We start from the raw sequence: 22443 nt of genomic DNA, 5'->3' as shown, positions 1-22443 counted from the left end.
GCGGATCGAAAAATACCAACAAGAGACAGCAAGGCAGATTGAAAACAGAACGAGATTTCTATGACAAAAGTTCGCGGTTAAGTTATCAAGTGAATGCAAATGACCCTACGACCGCGCTCTAGCAGCTGCTGAAAATGATCTTTAGACTAGTAAAAACAAATAGCGAACTTTTCCTAGAAGAATGCCTGATGCGACGGAATAGTTATGCTTGATTCGTCCGCATAGCCAAGCGTCCTTCACTGCGCCTATTAAACAAGCGTCTAAATTGATGTAACGGGACCTTAAATCATCTTCCAAACATGTAAAGAGACACGATCTACAATGAAGAATAGTTGGTGCATTGAAAACCGTATGGGCCACCCTTAAATACAAATTCAGCGTAGACGAAGATCTAGAGAGCTATGAAAATACAAAAACCATACAGTCTAATTCAAATTGCAAAAAAAAAACATAAAATAATTAATCCATATATATTTACATTAATACCTGCATACGCTCAAGATTGCGGCGCTGGGGCCGCATCGTATTGTGTCCGAATTAACTGCTATCGACGGTTTTAGTTAGCACGACGGTGAGAGGAAAGAGCAGAAACGCGGCGATTACTAGAGACCTTGTTTTTTTTTTCTTTTTTTTTTCTGAATTACTAATGATGATATTGAGGATAATATACGTTCATATATATCTGTATGAGAAACGAAAAATATACACATTATATATATATATATATATATATATATATATATATATGCGAGCTCGCCGTCACAAGCCTCTAACGACGATGAAGACAGCAAGTATGAGCGATACCGATCTATGGATGTCTCTGTCTACCTATTTACGTCATCTTGTGAATAGTTGATCACCCTCTTTTTCTCTTTAGATGGGTTCACTATTCAATTGTTTCATAACATACAATTCTTCTATTAGCATTATTATTTATGATTCTCATTGCACTGTTTTCTAATGCTGGGCAAATTGTAAACTATTATATATATATATATATATATATATATATATGGACGTACGGTCAATGGAGGATTGGAAAACGAGGTAATAAGAGATGACAAAGAAGGGATTTCGGTGAAGCGTGATCGTCACGATTATGATGATGATGATGATGATGATGGAAAGGAAATTGAGGTTAATGCGACGATAATATATCTATTTTTTTTTTTTTTTTTCTCTATATGCGACACTTGCTCGCAACATTTATTACTGTTGAATTCATATACATACAGATATATATATACACACACATGGATTATCTTCGTATATTTTTTGTTAAATTAGTTGATAGTCTCTCTTTTGATAAATAGTAAACACATATAATACGACAGGGATATGATGACGGAGGAATTACTCTACGAAAAATCTCTGAAGCAATTCTTCAGATGGACATGGAAGAGCTGGAACGACGATGAACTTGACCGGCATTAGAATGTTTTTATTTTGCAGGGCCGTCCGGATGTCGGATTTTGCAGCATTTCGAGCATTTACGATTCGTATGACCGTATTTTTTTTAAAAAAACACAAATTGCATTACATCTATGCTGCGAAATGCGACAATGGACTCGGTTCGAGGTCATGGCGCCGAAAGGCTGATTGGGACATGATTGGATCAGGATTTGATGGTTCGCAGAGAGTCGTTCGGATGTCAAAAGCCTTATGGGACGCCGCAAGTGTTCAACGTCTACTAGCTTGACTTCGGCGTGGGGTGCGACTTGTCTTGACGAAGCTGTTTGTGAACTTGGCCTTGAAGTCGCATAGCTTTGATCCACCGCTGAGCTCCCTGAAAAGGACAACCGTTGACAGCTCTCTAGTTTTGATGGTTTCGGTTTGTTGGCCCGCCGTTGTGAGAATCCAAACGAACCAAATACCTCAGCTAACTGCTCTATATAGAGAGTTGGCCAATGGTACAACATCTGTACCTGTGACCAGACCCGGTCTTTCGACACGATATACACATCATACAATATGAGAAAAAAATAAATTATTAAGTTAAATCAATGAAATGATATGACATGAGATTGACTGCTACGCGCTAAAGATGAAATTTGTTACATTACTAAGTAATGTAAGTATAATAACTTGTAATTCCATTTCGAGCATCTTTGTCGCGTTCACGTATTGTACTGCCACTTTTATTGTCCAGTCATTTGTTTATATACAATAAACACTTAATATTATTATAGATCCATTAGTCCCTCGTTTTCTCGCGGTGATACGTTCGATTAAGGTATGAACATGGGCGGCACAAGACAGGTGAACAGCAATAGCAAATCAATACATTGCTAAAGAATAATTAGTTACTTTGTATTATAAATATAACGTTACAATGAGGGCATGACCACGATCACCGTCACTTCTACTTACCAACAGTCATAACGTCAGCTACTAAACATATATAACTAACTATAACTGTAAAGCGAGACGGACAACAAAAACGTATCTCACTCACCTCTTCCTGCTAATCGCGGTAGGTTATATATATATATATATATATATATATATATATATATATATATATACATACACACGTATTTTTTGGATAACATTACTGTTGTGAAGACAAATGAGGATAAAAATGATGAGTACGGAAACGATTTTTCGTGCGATTTCTTTTGAACATAAATGTGTGCGTGTAATTATCATACAAGATGAGTACATGAAGTACATGCCGATGGCACAATCATAAGAATATGTAGATCTATGATGAATTATTATTATTATTATTGAGCAAATTCAGAAAAAATCACTTATAATGACAACAACGCCTGGCATGTAGCGGACGCCCCCGTGGAATAACAGGAAAACAAGAAAGAGATCATTCTGTATGAGCGTGCGTGCGTGCGCGCGTGCCTGCCTGCCAGTCAGGCATTTCTCGAGTGTCGAGATGGACAGGTGCGCAGAGATGGCAAAGTGAACGAATGATATAATAAATTTATACACATATATGTATGTGATTTGCGTGCACGAGGTTTACGACAGTTCATGCTGCCCCTATTGTTGCTGCTGTCCCATTGCTTTCAGCGATTCTCGATTCGTGTTTCAATTGTCCACTACTTACCGATCGTCGCCTGTAGGTCCATGTGTACTAAATATGTGTCAGTTTTATCGAAGTTGGACTACTTCGAAATTCTCAGACAATTTGCTCGCGTAGAGTGGCTGCGTTTGCGGTTGTGATTGTGTTTTAGGATCCTGTCTGCTCCACGGTGGTAATCAGGTAAACGTAAGTAGACGAGGCATAAGAGCAGTAGTGGAAGTATTGGATTTACACTCAGAAAAAAAAAAAATTAAATAAACTGGTATCGACTAAACAAACGCTTGATTGCATGCTTGCTTGATTGGCTGATTGACGACAGGAACGAATGCAGTCATTGTACGGTACATGGAAGAGACCTTACTGAAAGTGCAGTTGAAGACGCTTCCAATATAAGTAAGTGATATAGAACAACATAAGTGAGTATCAATGCGGCCTCGTGGCGGGCAGAGCAACGTGTGAAAAATCGTGAGCCGAACTTCAGAGATCCGAGATCATAGTGCAGGCCAAGGTAGGAATTGTGAATAGCCGTAATGAGTTACTCTAACAAATGGGTGCTCGGGGTACAGGGCATCAGTGTCAGAATCGTCATTGACGTGACCAATATTTGTGGCTAAATGTACATGCTCTATAAGAGGTAGTAATGAGATTTTTATTCAATGCTAGTGTGTCTTTTTGTGTGCGTATGTGTGGGCGTATGGGTGTGCGTGCGTGCGTGCGTGTGTGTGGGCGCGAGTGACACACGTGTGAAGTAAGCAGTAAGCACGTTTAAAATTTATATTTAAATTATTTTACAGTTATAAATTTTTCATTCTCCTCACAAAATGTTGTGTACATTTGCTTTTTTACCGAGAAGCAACGGTATAACAACGTCTGGGCGCGAAAAGAAACAGGATAAGCAAGAAGATCGAATCTGGATGTCTCGTGTGAAAAGCGTGCTATAGCAAGTAAAAAAAAAAAATAGAATTAACGTTCTACTACAATGAAGGGCAGAGTTGGAACGGCACGATAAGGCTACAGAAACAATTTTAGGACAGATCGGGAAAACGAAGATAAAATAGCCAATTTAAATAACTACTCCTCAACTAAATGTCGACGACTAATTGATGAGAAGAAGAAGAAGAAGAAGAATAATAAACGGATAGTGACACGTATGCGGTTGCAAATTATAGGGGAAAGCGAGTTTAAAATACATTTAACAACAGTTTTAATAACAGGTTTAATAACAGAGGATAATTAGAATAGGAATAATTATGCGAACAACGACAAGATGATGATAAAGTTGAACACGAAAAAGGTGTCAATAACTGGGAGTGGAAGGCGATCACTTGTATGTAAGGCGTGTGAATAACATAAAAGCCCCAGGAAGAACAACAATAATAACAAAAATAGACACAGCACCTTAGAGGCGAGTCCCGGCCGCAGACGCAATGTCCCATGTTCTACCCTGTGAAGCGGTATGCTCGTCTCGACGACGAATACAGAAAACAATGACAAATATGACCATTGGTGACGATGACACAGAAGAATAGATATGGAAACGTAGTTATAATATAATAGAAGCGGTTGGTGTCTACCGCTTCAACCCCAACATGGGGACTGGTCGCGTGCTCCTCCCGATCATATGTCTAGGCGAGAGTAAATAACAAAAAAACAGGTGGCACATCGATCCGTACGTAGTTCGTTGACAAAGCCCGCCTATGATGATGACGGTAATGCGGAAGCGGGCGTTAGCCGTTTGGCTTAATGTTGGCCGTATACATACACTTAAAGGATTGGAAAATACTGATGGCGCCGATGATTATCATTATTATTATTATTATTATTCGAAATGGTAAAATGATTGTGAAAAGAGCGGAAGGCCAGATGTCGAGAAAACGGGGAAGAAACAGAACGTGAGGTAATTGAGATAATAATGGTATGTAATGATAACGAACTGATAACGTGCTGATGATACCGATGATGATGATCCTAATGAAGGGCGATGAATGATGAAAGCGCTAATATAAATAAAGTCACCTAGTTTGGTACTACTCAGATTCTACGTGTCTTTACTTCTTTGTTTGTTGCGCAGCTATGACCACTGGTTACCGATAAGTGCGGAAGTATACTGTTACTGGATGTACTATGTAACACTTGCACAATAGAAAATATAGGAGTCGACCAGAGATATTTGTAATCTACCAGATATAATATTCTATTCTATTAGAACGATTTTTGTTATGTGTTATGGATGCTATCTACGTGTCCCCCGCTGCCATTCAGGAACAACCCCATTTACAAAGAGGCTACTAAATAACGTATGCCTGTTGCTGTTACTCTGTACGTACGTATGTATGTAGGAGCATATGTTTTTCATTAGATTAACGAAGTCTAATTAAATAAAGCTCTCGGTCCAGGGAAAATTTACGGTGTCGAAATAGCATCAGACGCTTTTGTCCAGTATCATCGATTGCTAGATGCCTATGGCAACATGCCAACTTTGGAGCAATGGCTAAATAAATGTCACCAATGGTAGCTATGGAGATACTCAGTTTGTCAACCTGGCTTTCGAACTTTAGTCGATAATGGTAAAAACTCGAACTTTTGCCGCTCATTAAATATTGTTTATTGTATAGATAGATAGATAGATAGAAAATATTAAGCATGCTTTTAGGCATTTTTTACTTTTTTACTTACACATTTTTTACAAATTCTAAGCATAAAGTAAAGCATAAAGCATAAAACCGAGCAAGGCACAGTGGCGTCAACAACTTAAAGTACAAGTTGTTGACGCCACTGTGCCTTGCTCGGTTTGGAGAATGTATTTGTATGCCGTCGGCATTAAATTTGCTTCTCTATATTCAACTTATCGAGCCACTAGTCTATCAGTCGAAAGACCGCTGAGCCAGCACAGAAAAAAAAGACAAAAACAAAGCTAGAAACAGGAAAGCATAACCTCGCTCCTTACGCGTGTCGAACGCCTGGCATTTAAGAACACCTATAATTTTTATGCATATTTCGCGTTTACCTTATAAAGTAAACGCATTTTACGTCCACGCGGCATCATGGTCTACTCTAGATCCATGCATGCATATCTTTATATCACCATGGTACAATATAAGTGTACACGGATATGGTGTGCTCTTTTTTCCGTATGCGTACTTTACGTTCACCCTCAACGTTTGCATTCATATCAACTACGCGATCATTTACCGTAAGTGGTTTTCGTTTACGCAGCCTTATTTGAACCACGTATTTTACGTTAGCTTGTTTTGCGTTAACTTCGTTCACTGACAGACGGAAAAATCTTTACCAGTCAACAATTGTTTTCCAGGTTTCAGCATTGAAATCATCTAGCGTATTCTAACTCATCGATTTCTTCTCTTTCTGTCTCGATGAGCGGTATCACCTTACCGTGATTCTTTTAAGTTACTGTTCTGAAGACACTTACCTAAGCCATCGGTCGAAGTTTCATCTTGGAGTCGGTGGAGCACGTGTCTCATGCCAGAGAGCCAGCCCGTCTGCAGCTTTTGAGAGTAGTCGGGGTTGACGATGAATATGGAGAAATCTGATGATGTATGTGAGACAGTTTCATAAATGTCATCAAAGAAACGTATGCAGGATCACTGGCAAGCAGGACTTAGCATACTGCCGAGTTCTGATTGTTTTATTTTGCAGCCCGGCATAGAGAGAGAATAGGACACCTTTGACATACGACAAAGCTCGCTCTACTCGTAAACATTTTACGTATAAGATCAAAATAAATTCAATCCTGAATATATTGGGATATCTTGGATTTTACACCTGGTGAAGTTTGTATATTCTAATTCATCCTAAACACGGCTCCTACGACAAAAAGTACCTTGGTGAAAATTACGTATTGAGAATATTTTATTCATGTCATTACTTAGCGTTTTATTTAGTATTCAAGGCTATTTCAAGATTTTGGAGAAAATCGTCACAATATGAAGTCCCGATGTTTATACGAATGTTTTTTTCTGAGGTCGAATAACATAACGAGGACGAAATATTGGGAAATAAACTAATTATTGATCAAAAAAAATAATGAAGAACTCACTTAGGAGCAATGCTATATAATTATATGCGTATAGCATTTCAATGTGAACGAAAAAGTATACTAATCAGGGTGTCCTTTATTTTATGCGTAATTTATCAATTAGCCTTACAAAAAAAACGTTTTCTATCAAAAGGCCAAGCACATTTATGCTTGATAGTGAGTAGGAGTAACCGAAAGCATTCATTATCTTTCCAATTTAAGATAGCTGAAGCTGAGAATAGGCCACGCATTGTTCATAAGAGTATCTGTAAAAATAGTATAAATGCTGCACTGTACAACTTACGCAGAAGTAAATGACCTTACTGCAAGTGACGATATCCGTGGCTCCATAGCATTTGGAAGGTAACTTCGTATACCACAATGGATACATAAGTTATAATTTTTTGTGTCTCCTTCAAAATGCTTGGACTAGTATTCTTTGCTGATAAACGGCGTGAGTTCAGGAAAATATGTTAGCGTATGGTAGCTCGTCCGTGTGAGGGTGCAAAAATAGCGTGTTTCCTTACGCCACGTAAAGAGGTGTAAGTCCGAATCCGCGCTGAAAGGATCTAATTTTCTCATAATCGCAGTTTTTTTCATCTCTGCAATGTTCTTACCACAGTGCTGTCTTTCGCGAAAAGGCAAATTTTAGAGCTTCAGCGGTTGCATGATGAGTTTCCTGTTCGTTATTAGGGCTGATGTGTGATGTCCGAAGTACGTGTCCAACCATGGCTAACAACCACAGAACAAGTCTCCCCACCGCTACGAAGGTTCGTTCAAACATTAGCTCAAGCTTTTTTACCGTCGGGAGAGAGGATCGTTTGTTTTCCGGCAAGATATACTTGAAGGTCCTAATCCCGCGAATCCCCTTCTATGATCATCAAGTCTGAGGATTCGGTCAGCACAAAATTATTAGGTATGTCCAAGTGAATGATAAATGATCTGGATGTGGTCATTTTTTGGCAGGATGTAGCAGAATCGCTAAGAAATAATAGTATTGCTAACGCTGTGTCCGTTAAGCACAAACTTTGTCGTACATCGTCCATATGTCAAACCTAATCAGTGTTATGCAAAGCTGAAAAATATAGTTTACAGGCTTTTGTCTTAGATCGTATTCGGTCGTATTGAGTCGTATTCATGACGCGTATACCGTAGAATCTGCTTAGTCTTTACCTTCATCCACACGTCCGTACGGTACAAGCGTTCCATTCAAACCGCTTTACGAATTGGCCAAATGTTCTTTGAAACTGCGAAAGATAACCGAATAAAATTTTATATGAACCCCATATATTTGATCAGAAATATCCAGTACTATCAGACTGAGAATTTTATCCCAGATTCGTCTGCTGGTTCAGTACATAATAATAATAATAATAACAATAACTACGCTGATTCACAAAGAACAACATTAGCGTTGCTTAACTGTTAACGGTGAATAACAGAACCCGTAGCGTCAACTGAAGTTGAACTCTTTACTCGACCAGAAAGTAAGTAAAGTGAAGATTCCTAGGCCGTTAAGTGACTTTTGCCTTTGCATCACTCCTCCCGCCCGCTGACGGTATCTTCTAGACGTGTGTTGGTTTTCCAACAATGCGTGAGACACACTTTAGCTGTGGAGACAGCCTCTTATCGTTAGTTTCGAGACCTTCTGCAAACTTCTCGATGCGATAAACTTATTGCAGGCCAGCAAAGTGGCAGATAGCAAAGTGCCGCGTCCAGGCCACGCAGAAAATCAGAAATGCCAATTTGCGCTACAGATTTACTTCTATAGCAATGGATATACTCAATTAAAAATCTCAAAATTAATAATATAAATACGCTGTTTACTGTCGTTCAACTCAAATATTTTCAGCCTACTAAAAATAGATCCGGTAGATTTACTATTATAAACGTATTTATATAACAATTTCTATAGGGTTTATTCAATAGTGCGAGTACTTCGATTTCGAGATTTAGCAACAGATCACTGGTCCAAGTTCAAACAAATTACGAAGTCTCGGCTAGCCGCTGCGACTAACCAGATTGGCCTGATCACAAAGGCCATACCTTTATGAAACAAAAGTAAAAGACTTATATCAGCACTCCGCTGATGGACTACATAAGCTACTAAAGCATGAGGCTCAGATTAGGCGTACGTAAATACAACGTCGTCACGATCAAACAAGAAAAAAAAGGCTAAATGGGACCACCAGAAATGATCTTGCGCGAGTCACATAGAGATGCGAACCGTTTAGGGCTTGGTTAGCCCCAATGAAATCTCGAAGCTGAACCGGATAAAAGGACAACTTTTAAAATTATATAAACGCTTTACGAGTGAAACCTTTTTTTGTGCAAAGAAGGCATTGACACTTCAGCAAATACTTCACTGTAGAAAGAGAAAAATACATTTCAGCACAATGAGGAAATAAATGTATCTACGTAAAACAGCAAAGGCGTTTAACTCGTGTAAAACTTTACTCTTAAATGCTTATTCTATACAGATAGCGCTAGTTTCCGGCATACTAAGTAATCATAGAGTGTAACTCTAAACAATAGTCAAAGCTTCGGGCTAGAAATCGTCTCCTTTTGCAGAACACTTTCTTTATGACAAAGCTTGATACTCACGATGGCATGTATACCATGTATTCTTAGACACCTCATACTCGGATGGCTGCAAACGCAGCCATCTTGACAGAATCGAGCAGTTCCAGGGCAAACATTAGATTTAGGGTTAGTAAACTAACAGGTGCAGAAATCTTTTTTCCTAACTAAAAACCATAGGTCACGGCCATCCTGGCAGGTTCTTTTTGCCATCCGCTCCTGTGCATGCGCAAAAAGGAAAAATGTAATTGTGCTCGTTGCTGAATAGTAGTTGCATGATGAATCGAAACTGAAAAATACCAAGTTAAGCGATTTTAGTGCTTCGTAAGTTGAAATCAAACTTCGAAGCCTGCCAGTGCCGAAATGCTTCTTTCTACCGAGCTCCCCTTTGGCTAGAGGACTATAGATTGATTCTTCGGACACTGCATTAGACATGTTCTATATTACCTTAGCTAAATACGAATTTATCGATCGATTAACTTGGCCGATAACTTTTTGGCGTCGGAAAAAATAGAGACTCGTCACTGATGGGAGGGTATCGGCAACGGCTTGCCCATTTTTTCTTTATCTTCTTCGTTTATTTGGACGTCAGGTGGGCGTATCGTCGCCTTTGTATGGCAGACGTAGCCATTAATACGTAATGTTTTCTTCAATCGGTCTCTACATAGTATAGATGTTTATCCTATAACAGTCCCACTTCTATTGATGGCACCTTACGGTTTGCGTATTCCTGGACCTCACACGGTGCTACATCTAGAAGGTGGATTTGAGGGAGGGTTAACACGTAATTTAAATAACACACGCTCTTAATTACTGACGTCGCGGCAAAAATATTGGTCTGATTAGCCTCCGACTGATCAACAGGCCGCCACATCATGTAAAATTAATCCCAAAAAAGTTGCGAAAATCTATATAATAAATGCATATGTCTGTGTTCGGCTCTCGATAATGTGCCTCGTCATTGCTACTTTCGACTAGTGCCAGTGTTATTGTTACAATTACAAATACCGCTTCTCCTTTACGGTTCATTTAAATCATAAAACTATGTATTATAGGTAGCGATCTGATCGCAGTCATTCGTCTCATTTACTATACAGTACAACTTCTGGCGCGTTTCCGAGGCACCCATTACATTCTCACATACGAGCTCATTCCTAAGGACGCAATGATTCCGGATTCTCGGTCTGTGCATCCGGTAATAAACGGGCGGACGCCATCATTACCACCAGTGCTACATCTAGGAGAGTTCCCTCTTCACTGCTTATTGACATAAATGACATGGTAGCGAGAATTAGCATCTAGAAGATCGGACACAGGTCATCCGCTCTGTGGGCATGCGATCCGATAAAAATGAATGCATTCTGATTGATCGATTGCGTCTTGTCCATCCTGCCTAGCCGGCTTTTGGCCACTAACTGACCTACGACGTGAGTTAGCAGTTTGTAGGTTACATGCAATATTTATGGCTTTACATTGTATCTATGGGTAGCTGAGATGTTTGCAGCTGTGGAAAGAGCACGTGAGTGATGAGACATAGGCCTGGGCTGGGGGTTTAGCCCACATCTGTACGCTGTTGGCTAGTTATAATTTGCTAGCATTAGCAGACTTTACACCGTCGCTGCTAGGGGTAAGCTATGGTAACAGTTAACTGTCAAGATTCATCGATCCCTGAAGGCCCATCTTTTCATGGTCAGGTAATAAAACTGAAAAGTCGAGCTGGTCATTGTTGAATAGAACTTTAATGCTTTTTTAAATTTCCACAGTGAAGAAAGATGTATATATCATTTGAACCGTCTATGATATTCATATGAGGGCATGTGAGAATCCGTAATTACTACACATATCAGTCGAACAATTATTAACGACTTTAGACCTCGTAATAGTGTTTCAAATAACTGAGCGTCTATTCATTAAATTGTTTGCCCTAAACTACACAGAGCCCTACAGGGGGCGCAAAGCTCGAGCGCTCGTTTTACCGTTTTAAAAACGAGGCAATAGAAAACGGGAGACACAGTGTCAGCCCCAAAGGTGCAACGCCTTTTAAGTACCGTAAAGGCCCTTCTGGGCCTTTTCTATCATACCTTTTTATTTATAATAAGTGAAACCAAGAAAAATGAAATCACTCACATAAGCAAATCTATGCATCTAACTTTATACCTCTATGTTTCAAGTTCTAGGTCTGGTATAGCTTTTAGGCAGTCTATAAGACGACTTGCTCCCAGGAAGAAATGAAGTGTGGCCGGGTCGGAACCTATATCACAATGTGTCAGTAAGGTTAGAAAAATTTAAGTTACCAATACAGCGAAATATTGCTTTGGCTACAGAAACAAATTAAACCTTAGTTAAGGCGCAACTGCTGCATTCAAATATAATATCCTTAAAGAGACTCGAAAGAATTGCTAGTTTTAAGGCTGTTTTATACCGCACAGTCTTCTAGAACTAGACCCTACTATAGCTGCATTGCACTCTCATCAAGTTGTCGAGCAGTTTTGTGGAAGAGCTTTAAGCGAACCAGGATTAGCAGCGGAACGATGTTCTAAATGATCAATTTATTTAAAATACTTGGCATCAATAGGAACATCACTACTTATATTAGATGCAAAGATAGCATACAACGAAACCTTGTGGGAAGACACTGGCTAGGATTATCGGCCATCTTTACCTGAAACAGTCGAATCGAACGACTCCATTTTGTACGCGTGGAGTTTCAGCACTAGCGAAAGGCGATCGGTGTTCTCGATGGAGCTCTGGCCACGTGTCTGAAGACTAGACGTCGGAACATATGAATCTCGGGTTTGAATCATGGAGAAGACATTCAGTGGTCATAGACTACCTGCTGCAATGCTAATGCGGCTCGGGAGTTGCTATCAAACTCGAACTTCATCTCTGAAACATCCCGTTGATTAAGTCCCGTAAATCCAAAGGTCACTAAGCGTGCCAAACCCTGCGTCATTTTCAATGATTCAGTACAGGTTTAACGATGTAGAATAGATTAGTATCAAGATGAATCGAGAAAACTATTATCCATCGGAAATGTCCAAGTGCCTCGAAATAGGATTGCTGCAAAAGAACTTATGACACAGTATCAGAATACTAAACGGTAATATGCAACACTGGATTTAACAGCCTTTCTGAAAGAAGCGGGCCAGTCTCTCATTATAAAATCTCTTACAAATAAAAGAAATTAAAAAAAAAACACGTTTAATAGAAATCAGCGGCTACTTACTGTTTTTCTGTTAAATTTTACTCTTTTCAGTAAGTTGAATATCATCAAATCAAGAAACTCGATCAGAGTTGTAGGACAGAGTAATTGTGAGTGGTCCTGTTTTCGCTAACAAGGCCTAACGCATCATACTTTCCGAACAGGGCATACGATCGGGCTATATGTTTGTCTAAACTGAAGTGAATCAAGACTTAGGAAGATGCGAGTTACCGACGATTCGTGTAACGACCATATTAACGCAAATCTTTGATCCTTCAATTAGGGGACGGAGTCACGCTGATAAGCGAAAATTCTTAATGGCTGCACAAGACGATCTTAAAAACAGCACTAAACAGCACTTAATAAGTAGAACTTTTTTAATTGTGACTTTGGTGGACCAATTATGGTATGCTATCGTAAAATATCGAGTAAGACTGAAACAGGCATTATCTAAATGGTATAAGCAAATAAACAGTCTATTCTATTGATGTTCTTCAAAGCTGGAAATTTCAAAAAATGCATTCCTTTATAGACTTGCGTCTTAGTTGAAGCCATTGCCCGTAGAAATATGGTGTGGCATCAAGCACCGACGTGAAAACGTGTTCACGTGAAGTTCAGCGTGAGCACTGTCCATGTCTGCAAGTAGTTTTCAATTGGCTGGTGCTTTAAATAGAATGTAGCGCGCTGTGTGCAGAGAGAGTTGCACACCTCAATTAAAGATGAGGCTAGATGAAGCCGGGACCGGAGAGATGCACAGAAGATACCCCTTATTTATTGGCAATGGGTACGAGGTAAGTTAGTAACGAAAGTTCTATTAGGTAATAGTAGCTTTAAGTTGAAAGAATCCGCAAGAACAGTGGCAAATAACGCCTAACTTACTATATATTTCTATATAGATATATATATAGATATTTTTCATCTGTATGATGCTGCGGCCAATCTTTTTTAGTCCAATCTTTTTTAGCGCTACTTATGAATACAGACTTTGAATGCAGAATTGTCTATTATTTCTATTTCGGGAGAAAATAGAAAATTCGAGAAGGAGACTACTTTTCACTTGAAGAAAATTTTCTTTAGATATCTTTTACGTTTGCTATTATTGTCGTCCCGTTAATGAGGTAATAAATGTACTAATGCAAGTATTATGTCCCGTCATTTATATTCGTAGGTTAGAACACATTTGGTACAATATAGATCTTTGATTTATAATCATAGATTTTTCCTTGACAACATTGAACTTCAGCTGACCAACGAAGTGAATTTGGCACTGCAAAATACAACAATAAATCTGTTACAAATATAGCATACACCTATGGCTACCTTCAGGCTGTTTTTTTTTTGCCTAAGAAATCCGAGATTTTTATCGGCTTACTGGAAACTGCCACCTTTCAATGTTACAAGGGACGCTTCTTTAGTACATACTTTTTTTCGATTGAATCATCACTGGAATATCACCAGGTACCTCAGATCCTCAGCTTTGATTGAAGATTCACTGAAATCCTACCATTTGTTCAGGTTGGTAACTTTAACCTTTGATTTGCCTACTAGTGAAGAATTATTACAAAGCTTTCCAACGGGAACATTACTATTTGCGCTCGATAAATGTCCACAAACAGCCTCAGTGAAGTCGACAAGCGCGACACCAACTCGAAATCGATAAATGTACTTCGCTTTTTTTTTCATTTTTATGAACCCTTGCTCGTATTGTCCGCTTCGGTTACCTCGATTGGTCATATATCTCGTAAGGCCTCTTCAAATATAAATCCCTCGGCCTTATTAGAAGGTTAATATTGTCAGCTTCTGCTAGACATTGATCAGGCTGCTACGAACAAATGAAATTCAAAAACAGTTATATTACGTTTTACTCTCCTACCTAATATATGCTGGTCTTTGTTGGTTTTTTTTCTCAGTTGCAACTTCTAACTGCATGCTATAGCTACCACTGATTTTTACCAAAGCCGATCTGCAATTTGGAAGATTTACGACAAATCGACTTACCTAAATGTCGTTTGGATTTTTACGTTTGGGAGTATTTACCAAACGCAAAACGTTACAAAGCAGCAGATAAATATTGCTTGCTGTGGTGGACCACACTTTCTGATGCGTGAATAAAAAATACATTTTTCTTATAAAAGGAGACCAAGAAACAGTCATTTTGGTTGTCCAGTGTCCAGACTGCCTATCTATATTACGTTCGATAAAAGGACAGGATGATATCCTTTCAGCTACGCTTCGTTTTTAGGTTTGATCAACGTTGGCAACTGATTTACCTTCTATCATATAGAAATTGTTTTTATTTTACATTCTCTCATTGTAGTTTGATCTACCTTTTCACCGTTTGACTCTTATTTTGCCCCTCTGCGACCCTACCCATTACCCTTTACTCGAATGCTCGAACACCCGATATTCGAGCATATTAAATATATTGTACGCAATTGCAAATGGTGACTATGTAGAGTAGAAATATCCGACACAAGATTTGTAATTGGAAATATTAATTAAAAAAATGAAAAAGCGAAGTACGAAACTGGTTTAAGCTAATCTCTACAATTTAGATTTCGTACCCACGGGACGCCAATGGGCCACTTTAGGTTGCTTACGCATTATTATTTTGAAAAATGAGCTTGGAGTTCAAAATTTTAAAAATGGCCGCCAAACATGGCGATTATCAATGATTGTTTTACTACGAAAGTATTCAATGATTTGCAGCTTTCCTGACGGAGTCGTTGCGCGTCTCCTTCATGAAATTGACGTTAAATCGTCAACCGCAAAATGAATGGCCATCTTGACCAAATGGCGCAGCCCTCAGATGTGTACATATATATATAAACCGCTATTTTGACATGATAGAGAATCCAGTGCCAATGTATTTTTCTATTCGGCTATATTTTCCCTTTTTTTTTTTTGTCCGAGTAATAGTGGCAGTCAGTTAATCATCACTTGCATTATTTTGGCTCTATGTAGATGGCTTAATGTGGAACGATTTAGAATGCTACTACATTCCGCTTGTATTCTAAACTGTAAACTATAAACATTGCACTAAACAGGAGGATATCAGCAGAAGGTTGTTTGCGATAACTTACGAGTGGAAAATAGTTCATACGTATTTGTAACACAGGTAAGTTCAGTTAAGATCATAACGTCATTTTATTCATCCTTGAGAACGCCTTAACAGTGGGTATACTTTTATCAGCTCAGTTTCTTACCGAAGGACATCCACGTCCAGCAAGTGACAACACCGTCTATTCGGGTGTTTTTTTATTGTTGACGTCTGTTTTTCAGGGCGTTCATGCCCAGGCTTGTTATTGTAATTGTTATTGTCAATCCCTTTTATCGTTCACCTCGGTTTCATTCTGTTCTCATCTTTTTTCCATGATTATTCTCAACTCCTGCCGTTCAACCTTCTACTCATCGTCAGCATTATATGATGATCTTCATTATTTTCTCTCGTCTATCTAATTATTTAATTATATATCTTCCATATCGTCACCATCATCACCTTTGTTTCTAGCTCGCACTATTTTTCCACTTCCAACTTATTATGCATTATTTTTATTATTAGTTTTATTTATCTATTGTTATTTGTCATCATCGTCATTGTTATTGTTGTTATCTAAGGATCTATCGTACTACGAGTAACACTCTCCCAAACGCTCTGTCGTGTCATCATTATCGTCATCAATCATCAGTGCATTATCATCAGTCATCATCGGTCGCCGCACAACTTAGACTTAGATATTATAATTTTCGCTGTTATCTTATTGCTGCTGCTGCTCTGCTGTTTTGTAACTTTGCTGGGCCCGCGCTTTGCTTAGAGTCTATTGTATATATTGAGTGTTTTTCCACTGGTAGATTTGCCGCGAAGGTTTCACGATGAGAATTGTTTCAGTGTATCGTAAATCCTGTCCAGGACGGGGCAGACGTTATCGGCAAAATTATCCTTCGTCTATCGTATGTACGTGTGTGTATAGATCTCTCTGCAGGAGCATGATTCACTCAGTCGATACTGATTCTCAGTAATTTCGTCAGTTATCGTGCGATGTGTACGATATCGTGTTTTCTATGCGATCGCAGAACTTCGCAGTATCGGAAGTTTTTCAGCGATGTTGGACATTGCGGAGGAGTGAGTGCCTAGCCTAAGCGCACCGTTCGAATAAGCTATGTCGATAGTTCGTCATACTATCGTTTATGAAAATATACCATCACCAAATTTGCCCCTGATTGTTTAGTTTCTTTCAGTAAAGCGATCTTCGTAGTTTTTTTTTCTCTGAAACAGAATCGTCTACGACACGGATAGAATCTGGTGCCTACCTTCGACCGATGAGCTTGCATATAGTTCGATATAGGGTGCTTATAGAATGATCATATAAAATGAAATCTTTTGTGATCGCGGAGAATACTGCTATATTTGCTCGGGTCGTTTCTATGTGGATAGGCTAGCGTTATTATTTTTTGATTGTATAGATCAAATAGTCTTCGTTTCATCAACATAGCCATATAAACACGGCCGCTTCCTTCGGTGGCTTTGAGATCGCCCCACGCCTGCGGTACCAACGAGATGTCTTTACACTCTAATCAATTGGCGCAATGCTGATTGCTGTTGTTGTTATCAAACAAACGAGGCAAGCTTCATTGCCTACTAGGCCTAATTCATATGGATGAGATGATGATTCGGACTAGCGAAAAAAACTAACACAAACATAAGCAGTTGATCAGAAATACGTACAAAAGTCCACAATAACATAGTGTAAATACTCCTGTAACAAACGTGTCAACGACAACTTAAGTCGATGATCTCTTCGGCCAGGCTCACCTGGAGGCATAGATATGTGACGTGGCAAGTAGAAATTCACTTCTATTTCACACACGAAAGGTGGAGGCGATAGGCTATGGCCTTAGAAAAAGAACTGATCTGCTCTGTAACGACCTATTCGCCCAAATGGGAAATATCAGGTATAACGGCAATGTTCGAAGGTCAACAGAACAGCCTGTTGCAATAGCGGGAAGACTGTGATATGGGATTGAAGACTGACTTGGGAAGGAGGAAGCCGAGATGGGGCCACAAGGAGCATAGAAACACAGGAACTCTTACTCAAAATGTCATGCACAAGTATGATGCAAATATACAGAGGACACAACGCAATACTCCAGCAGGAGGCGACAAAACACTTAGGGCAACATACGTTCTCATTGAATGTATTCTATAACTACATGCGTTTACTAACGCTATGCTATGCCATAATAACATTTCATTTCCGACTATAAAAGGATTTCGCTTAGTGTAGCTCTTTTCTGTCCTTCGTGTCCTGCAGGCCTGTTTTTTTTTCGGTCTGTGCCTTCTTCTTTCGTCCAGTGCCATGTGCGTTAACCCTTCCGTTTTATCTTGTAATCTCTTTCTTTGTCGATAATTCCTCTTATAGTTAGTCATCATCGTATTTTCACTATTCGAAACATTATCTGTATTATGCACAACACCTCGTCAGCGTTCTTCGCCCATGCACCCATCGTTCTTCAACGCTATGTGTGTGCGCGGATTGGTCTGCAGGCGCTTTGCCCAAGCTCAGTCAATAGACATACAAAAAGCCTCAATATATCGTTTTCCTATTGAAATGTTCGATCACCGCTCGGAGTGCACAGTCAATAGGCCAGTATTACTTCCGTCTCCTCCCCTAAAGCATCCACACGATATACAACGAACGTTTCTTGATCATAATTAGGTATACTATTATTATTTTTTAGTCTATGATCTAATTTACTATTTACATGGGGACCAAGGACTGAGATCACCGGGAAAGCTGACTACCCGAACGTGGTGAGATGGTCACGTAACTGGGCGCCGTATGCGATACACTTTTGCCGATCAAAAGTGACACACTTCTAGTCCTAAATCTTCAATGGCTCATCTAATGGCTGTCACAAATTGTGATCGTTTGCCGGTATTCTGCTCGAGGTCGCAATGACTTGCTTGAGACGCATCAATTATACGTAAGTTAGCCGTGAATATTGTTCGTTCCGGCCGCTAGAGCCCGCTGAAGTTGTCTGCCGGTTTAACTGTTAGCGCTGTCTACCGAGTTCTTCAGTGATGGTGTGAGGGATTAGTAGAGGCACTAATAAATGAAGCAGCTCAATGGTCAATGCGATATAAGAAGTAATAGTTGAAACGGTAGAGTTGAGACGAGTTGTACTTGTAGAAAACGAGTGCCTATTGCACTCCAGCTCTGACAGATGTTTTGAGATGCGATGGCAAGCGTCGCGCGTTATTGTTTCTTCCATTATTATTATTGTTCTTCCATTATTCAATGTAACCAAGGAATTTATGTAGAGGCTAAAACTGTGAGCCGGTTAGCGTAAAACACAATCACTGCCTATGCAGTTAGTCCGCTGCGTTCTAGCGCTTTGTCAAGGTTACTGAGGCGGATTTTCTTTGGCAGTACTCAATAACCTTGCCGCTTAGCGTCGGTGAAACTCCTGCCTAATACCCAACCGCTAAAACCTAGGAGCTAAACAAGCCGAGTGGAGTTTGAAGCCTTATTTAATATAATGAAAAGAACTAAAATATCTCGTTTGTTAAGCAATGCTCACATCTCCTAGTTATTATAAGTGACTCGTTTGTCACATAGCATGAGCCATGTTCCTGTTATTGGTTATTGCAAGCCTCCGCCAGAGAAATTAATATCTGTATATTATACTGTTATATTTGCTGCTTCTTTATGACACTGATCACCTTTTCATTAGCAATAAGATTCAAACACTAGCCGGTGCGCCATCTATATTCATTTGTTAACATTTAAGGCTCAAGGTACAAGAGAGGTGTTCATGGCAACTGATAAAAAAAGCTCACACACATTGTACATAAGACCGTTGTCAGCCGTCCGTGTCGACATAAACAGCTGACAATTTTGCGACGATATGGTCTTCACAAAACCGCTGATTTTGTGCTTTGGCGTAATGGCGCCGGACGCAAATCGGGTCAACTTTTGTACGCTAACATTTTGAGGGACAAGTTTAATGTTTGTTGTTGTTGTTGTTACTGTGCTTGTTGCGTATATTCCATACTGTTCGTAATCGTGTGTTGTATTTATATAGCCGTTATATTAATACGTGTACGTATATATGTCCGCTTCCTCCTTTGTTTCGGTTCTCGTTAAATATAACGTTAAAGGTAATAATTGCTTTAATCATGTAGTATATTAATATATAATGTACGTTCAATGCAAATGTAAAAACACTCAGGTAAGCATCACAGTACCGGCTAACGAACCAAGATATACAGCATGAACATTATTATTGTCATTATGGCTCATTATCATCATCGTATTATTGGGTCTCCTCCTCACTCTTTTTATTTTTTTTTTGTTACAGCTTCACTTATATTCCATCTCGCTTTCGCAACCACCATAATACTCCTTATCATTTTCGTTCCCCCTCCACCCCGCCCCGCCCCGCCCCGCCCCGCCCCCGCCCACTAAAACGAAGTTATAAATAAGACCTGGGCTTTATTTATAATTGTATCTATACTGTGCCATCGTCTGCTAATTCGGTTCACTTCCGCACACTTCTTGCACACATACTCCGCTCATTATTTCTTAGCTCATTATCATTGTATCTTTGCTCATATACCTTATTATCGTCCTTACAACGCGTGTATCTAGGCAAGGATTGCTTGGTATACGTTCTGTGGTATAGGCTATTGGTAATGTGTGTTGGGTCTTGGGGTTCGTTCTTGCAGTTGCTCATCCATTCTCATTTTATCTGATCGTCAATCCAATTGAAGCTCTAAATGTTAGCTAGACGAACCGGGCTCGTGTTCCCTCATCGCCAAACACCGATTCTTGGCTGCTCTACGTTTGTTTCCTGTGCAGTTTCTGAATATTGTTTAGATACTTATGATTGCTATTGCATTGCCGTTATGCGACTAGCCCAATAATCCCTTAGTGTACAGCTTCATCCGTTTGCGTTTTACTCTGATTCCGGAGCATGGTCCTACTCGCCCCTTTTTCAATTACAGTCGTGGCGCAATCCTTCTGTTACGATGACCCCATTATTAGTCGTACGTTCTGTGTCTAGGCGTTACAGCGACTGTTCATTTTGTGCTAAAACCATGCAATCTACTATTTTACAAGGGCAACTTGTAGGTCTAGTTGCACAAACCTACAAGAGCCCGATATGATACAACTTTTGTGTGCGTGAGTGCCTGTGTGTGTCTGTATGTGTGTGTGTCCCTCTTGCGATCGCTGCTTGACGACGGCGTCTTTTCCTTTTTCTATGTTACGTTCCTTTCAGCACGTGAAGTTTTCTGGTGGTGTGAATGCACCTGTTACAGAATAAGTGGGGACTTCCGTCTACTTCGCTCATGATCATCATCATCATCATTATTACTGTCAATAGACACCTCGTGCTCACACGATTTCGGTGCCCTGAACCAGGTCTAGAGCCCACACTAGGTTCGAAGCCGGAAGCATCAATCAAACACATCGCTATTTGCCCAGTCGCCACCTTACGATCGGTTTGTTCCGCGTCTACATCGCCCTACTGATAGCAGATACATGCTTAAGCCGTCTGCCCGATGCGATTTTTTCATTTGAATTCGCAATGCCGTGCGTTAAATAGTTTCACGTTGTTTTTGTTTTGTTTCACTGCTGTTCTTCCCTCCTCTGTCTATTGCTACCGCATATTTTCTTTGACCATTTTCAATGGTCGACCGTCAGCCCGTCAATCAATTACTGTCAAATATTACGTATTATTTGTGTTAGGCAATTTATTAGCAAGTTACATATTGTGGTAGTTAATTGTTGTTGCTATTTCCAATAAGAGGGAGCGAAAGCGCTGATCATTGAACCCCACTGGCTTGCATTACTACAAGACACAAGCCTGCAGCCAGCAAATACGCTAGCATCAGGCTGGCTGCAAGCTTGTATTTTGTAGTTGTTCATGAACGAGAGCCCTAAGTAACATTTGCATCAATATGCACCTTGTCTACAGTAACGTCGATAGTTGCTCTTACGTAAAATCAAGAGCGATGGTAGCATTCAACGATCAGTGCGAGTAATCAGTTAATAACTAGCCGTTGTGCTGATAGTTACGCAGTTACGCAGGATGGTCGATCGGGACGACTCAACGGTCAGCTAGACCCTTGCTTGCTCCGTGAGACGGTCCACGTGAGGTCGTTTCGTTAGTTCGACTCGTATGCTGGAGCTGTTCCTTGTCTTCTGGGCTAGTCTTCAGCGGCACTGTACTGTCCTCGATCGCCGTCGTGGAGGAGTTGGAGTTGCTGGCGGATCCTCGTGGTGTGCCATGCCCAGACCCTGATGTGACCCCGTTACCAGGTGCTGTGACGTTAGCGGCGGATAGGCCTGGGCGTGGTTGGTCCATCCCGCTTGCTTCCAACGGGGGTCTCCGGCTCGGATCTGTAGATGTGCAGCAGTTGCGAATAAACGTGCAAAAGGTAAGCTACAGGGTTCTAATTAGTTTCGCTCGCATTGAAACATCACATATATTTTGTATAACAATGGTGGCAGCGTATACTTGCTTCAGTTTATGCAGATCTGCCGGATGACTTCCACCTCAGTCGAGAAGAAGGACAAA

The 22443-nt window shown here is 40.0% G+C and overlaps 1 protein-coding gene and 1 long non-coding RNA gene across 2 annotated transcripts in view; one reads left to right on the top strand and one right to left on the bottom strand.

Annotated features, from left to right (window-relative positions):
- The first annotated feature begins 2877 nt into the window (after positions 1–2877).
- Positions 2878–5076, top strand: LOC111267427 (uncharacterized). The gene is made up of 3 exons (XR_002684609.2): positions 2878–3226; positions 3360–3548; positions 3894–5076. It is a non-coding gene; the product is annotated as an uncharacterized LOC111267427 (long non-coding RNA).
- A 10905-nt stretch (positions 5077–15981) lies between these two features.
- Positions 15982–22443, bottom strand: part of RhoGAP100F (Rho GTPase activating protein at 100F) — a 33622-nt gene continuing 27160 nt past the window's right edge. Inside the window, exon 12 of the mRNA XM_086971323.1 lies at positions 15982–22265. Coding sequence (XP_086827449.1) covers positions 21973–22265 — 293 coding nt within the window. The 3' untranslated portion in view covers positions 15982–21972. The remainder of the gene's footprint in view (positions 22266–22443) is intronic.

The sequence above is a fragment of the Varroa jacobsoni genome, unplaced genomic scaffold, assembly GCF_002532875.2.
Source record: "Varroa jacobsoni isolate VJ856 unplaced genomic scaffold, vjacob_1.0 scaffold_1186, whole genome shotgun sequence".
NCBI lineage: Eukaryota > Metazoa > Arthropoda > Arachnida > Mesostigmata > Varroidae > Varroa > Varroa jacobsoni.
This window is presented reverse-complemented; position numbering and strand designations above follow the sequence as displayed.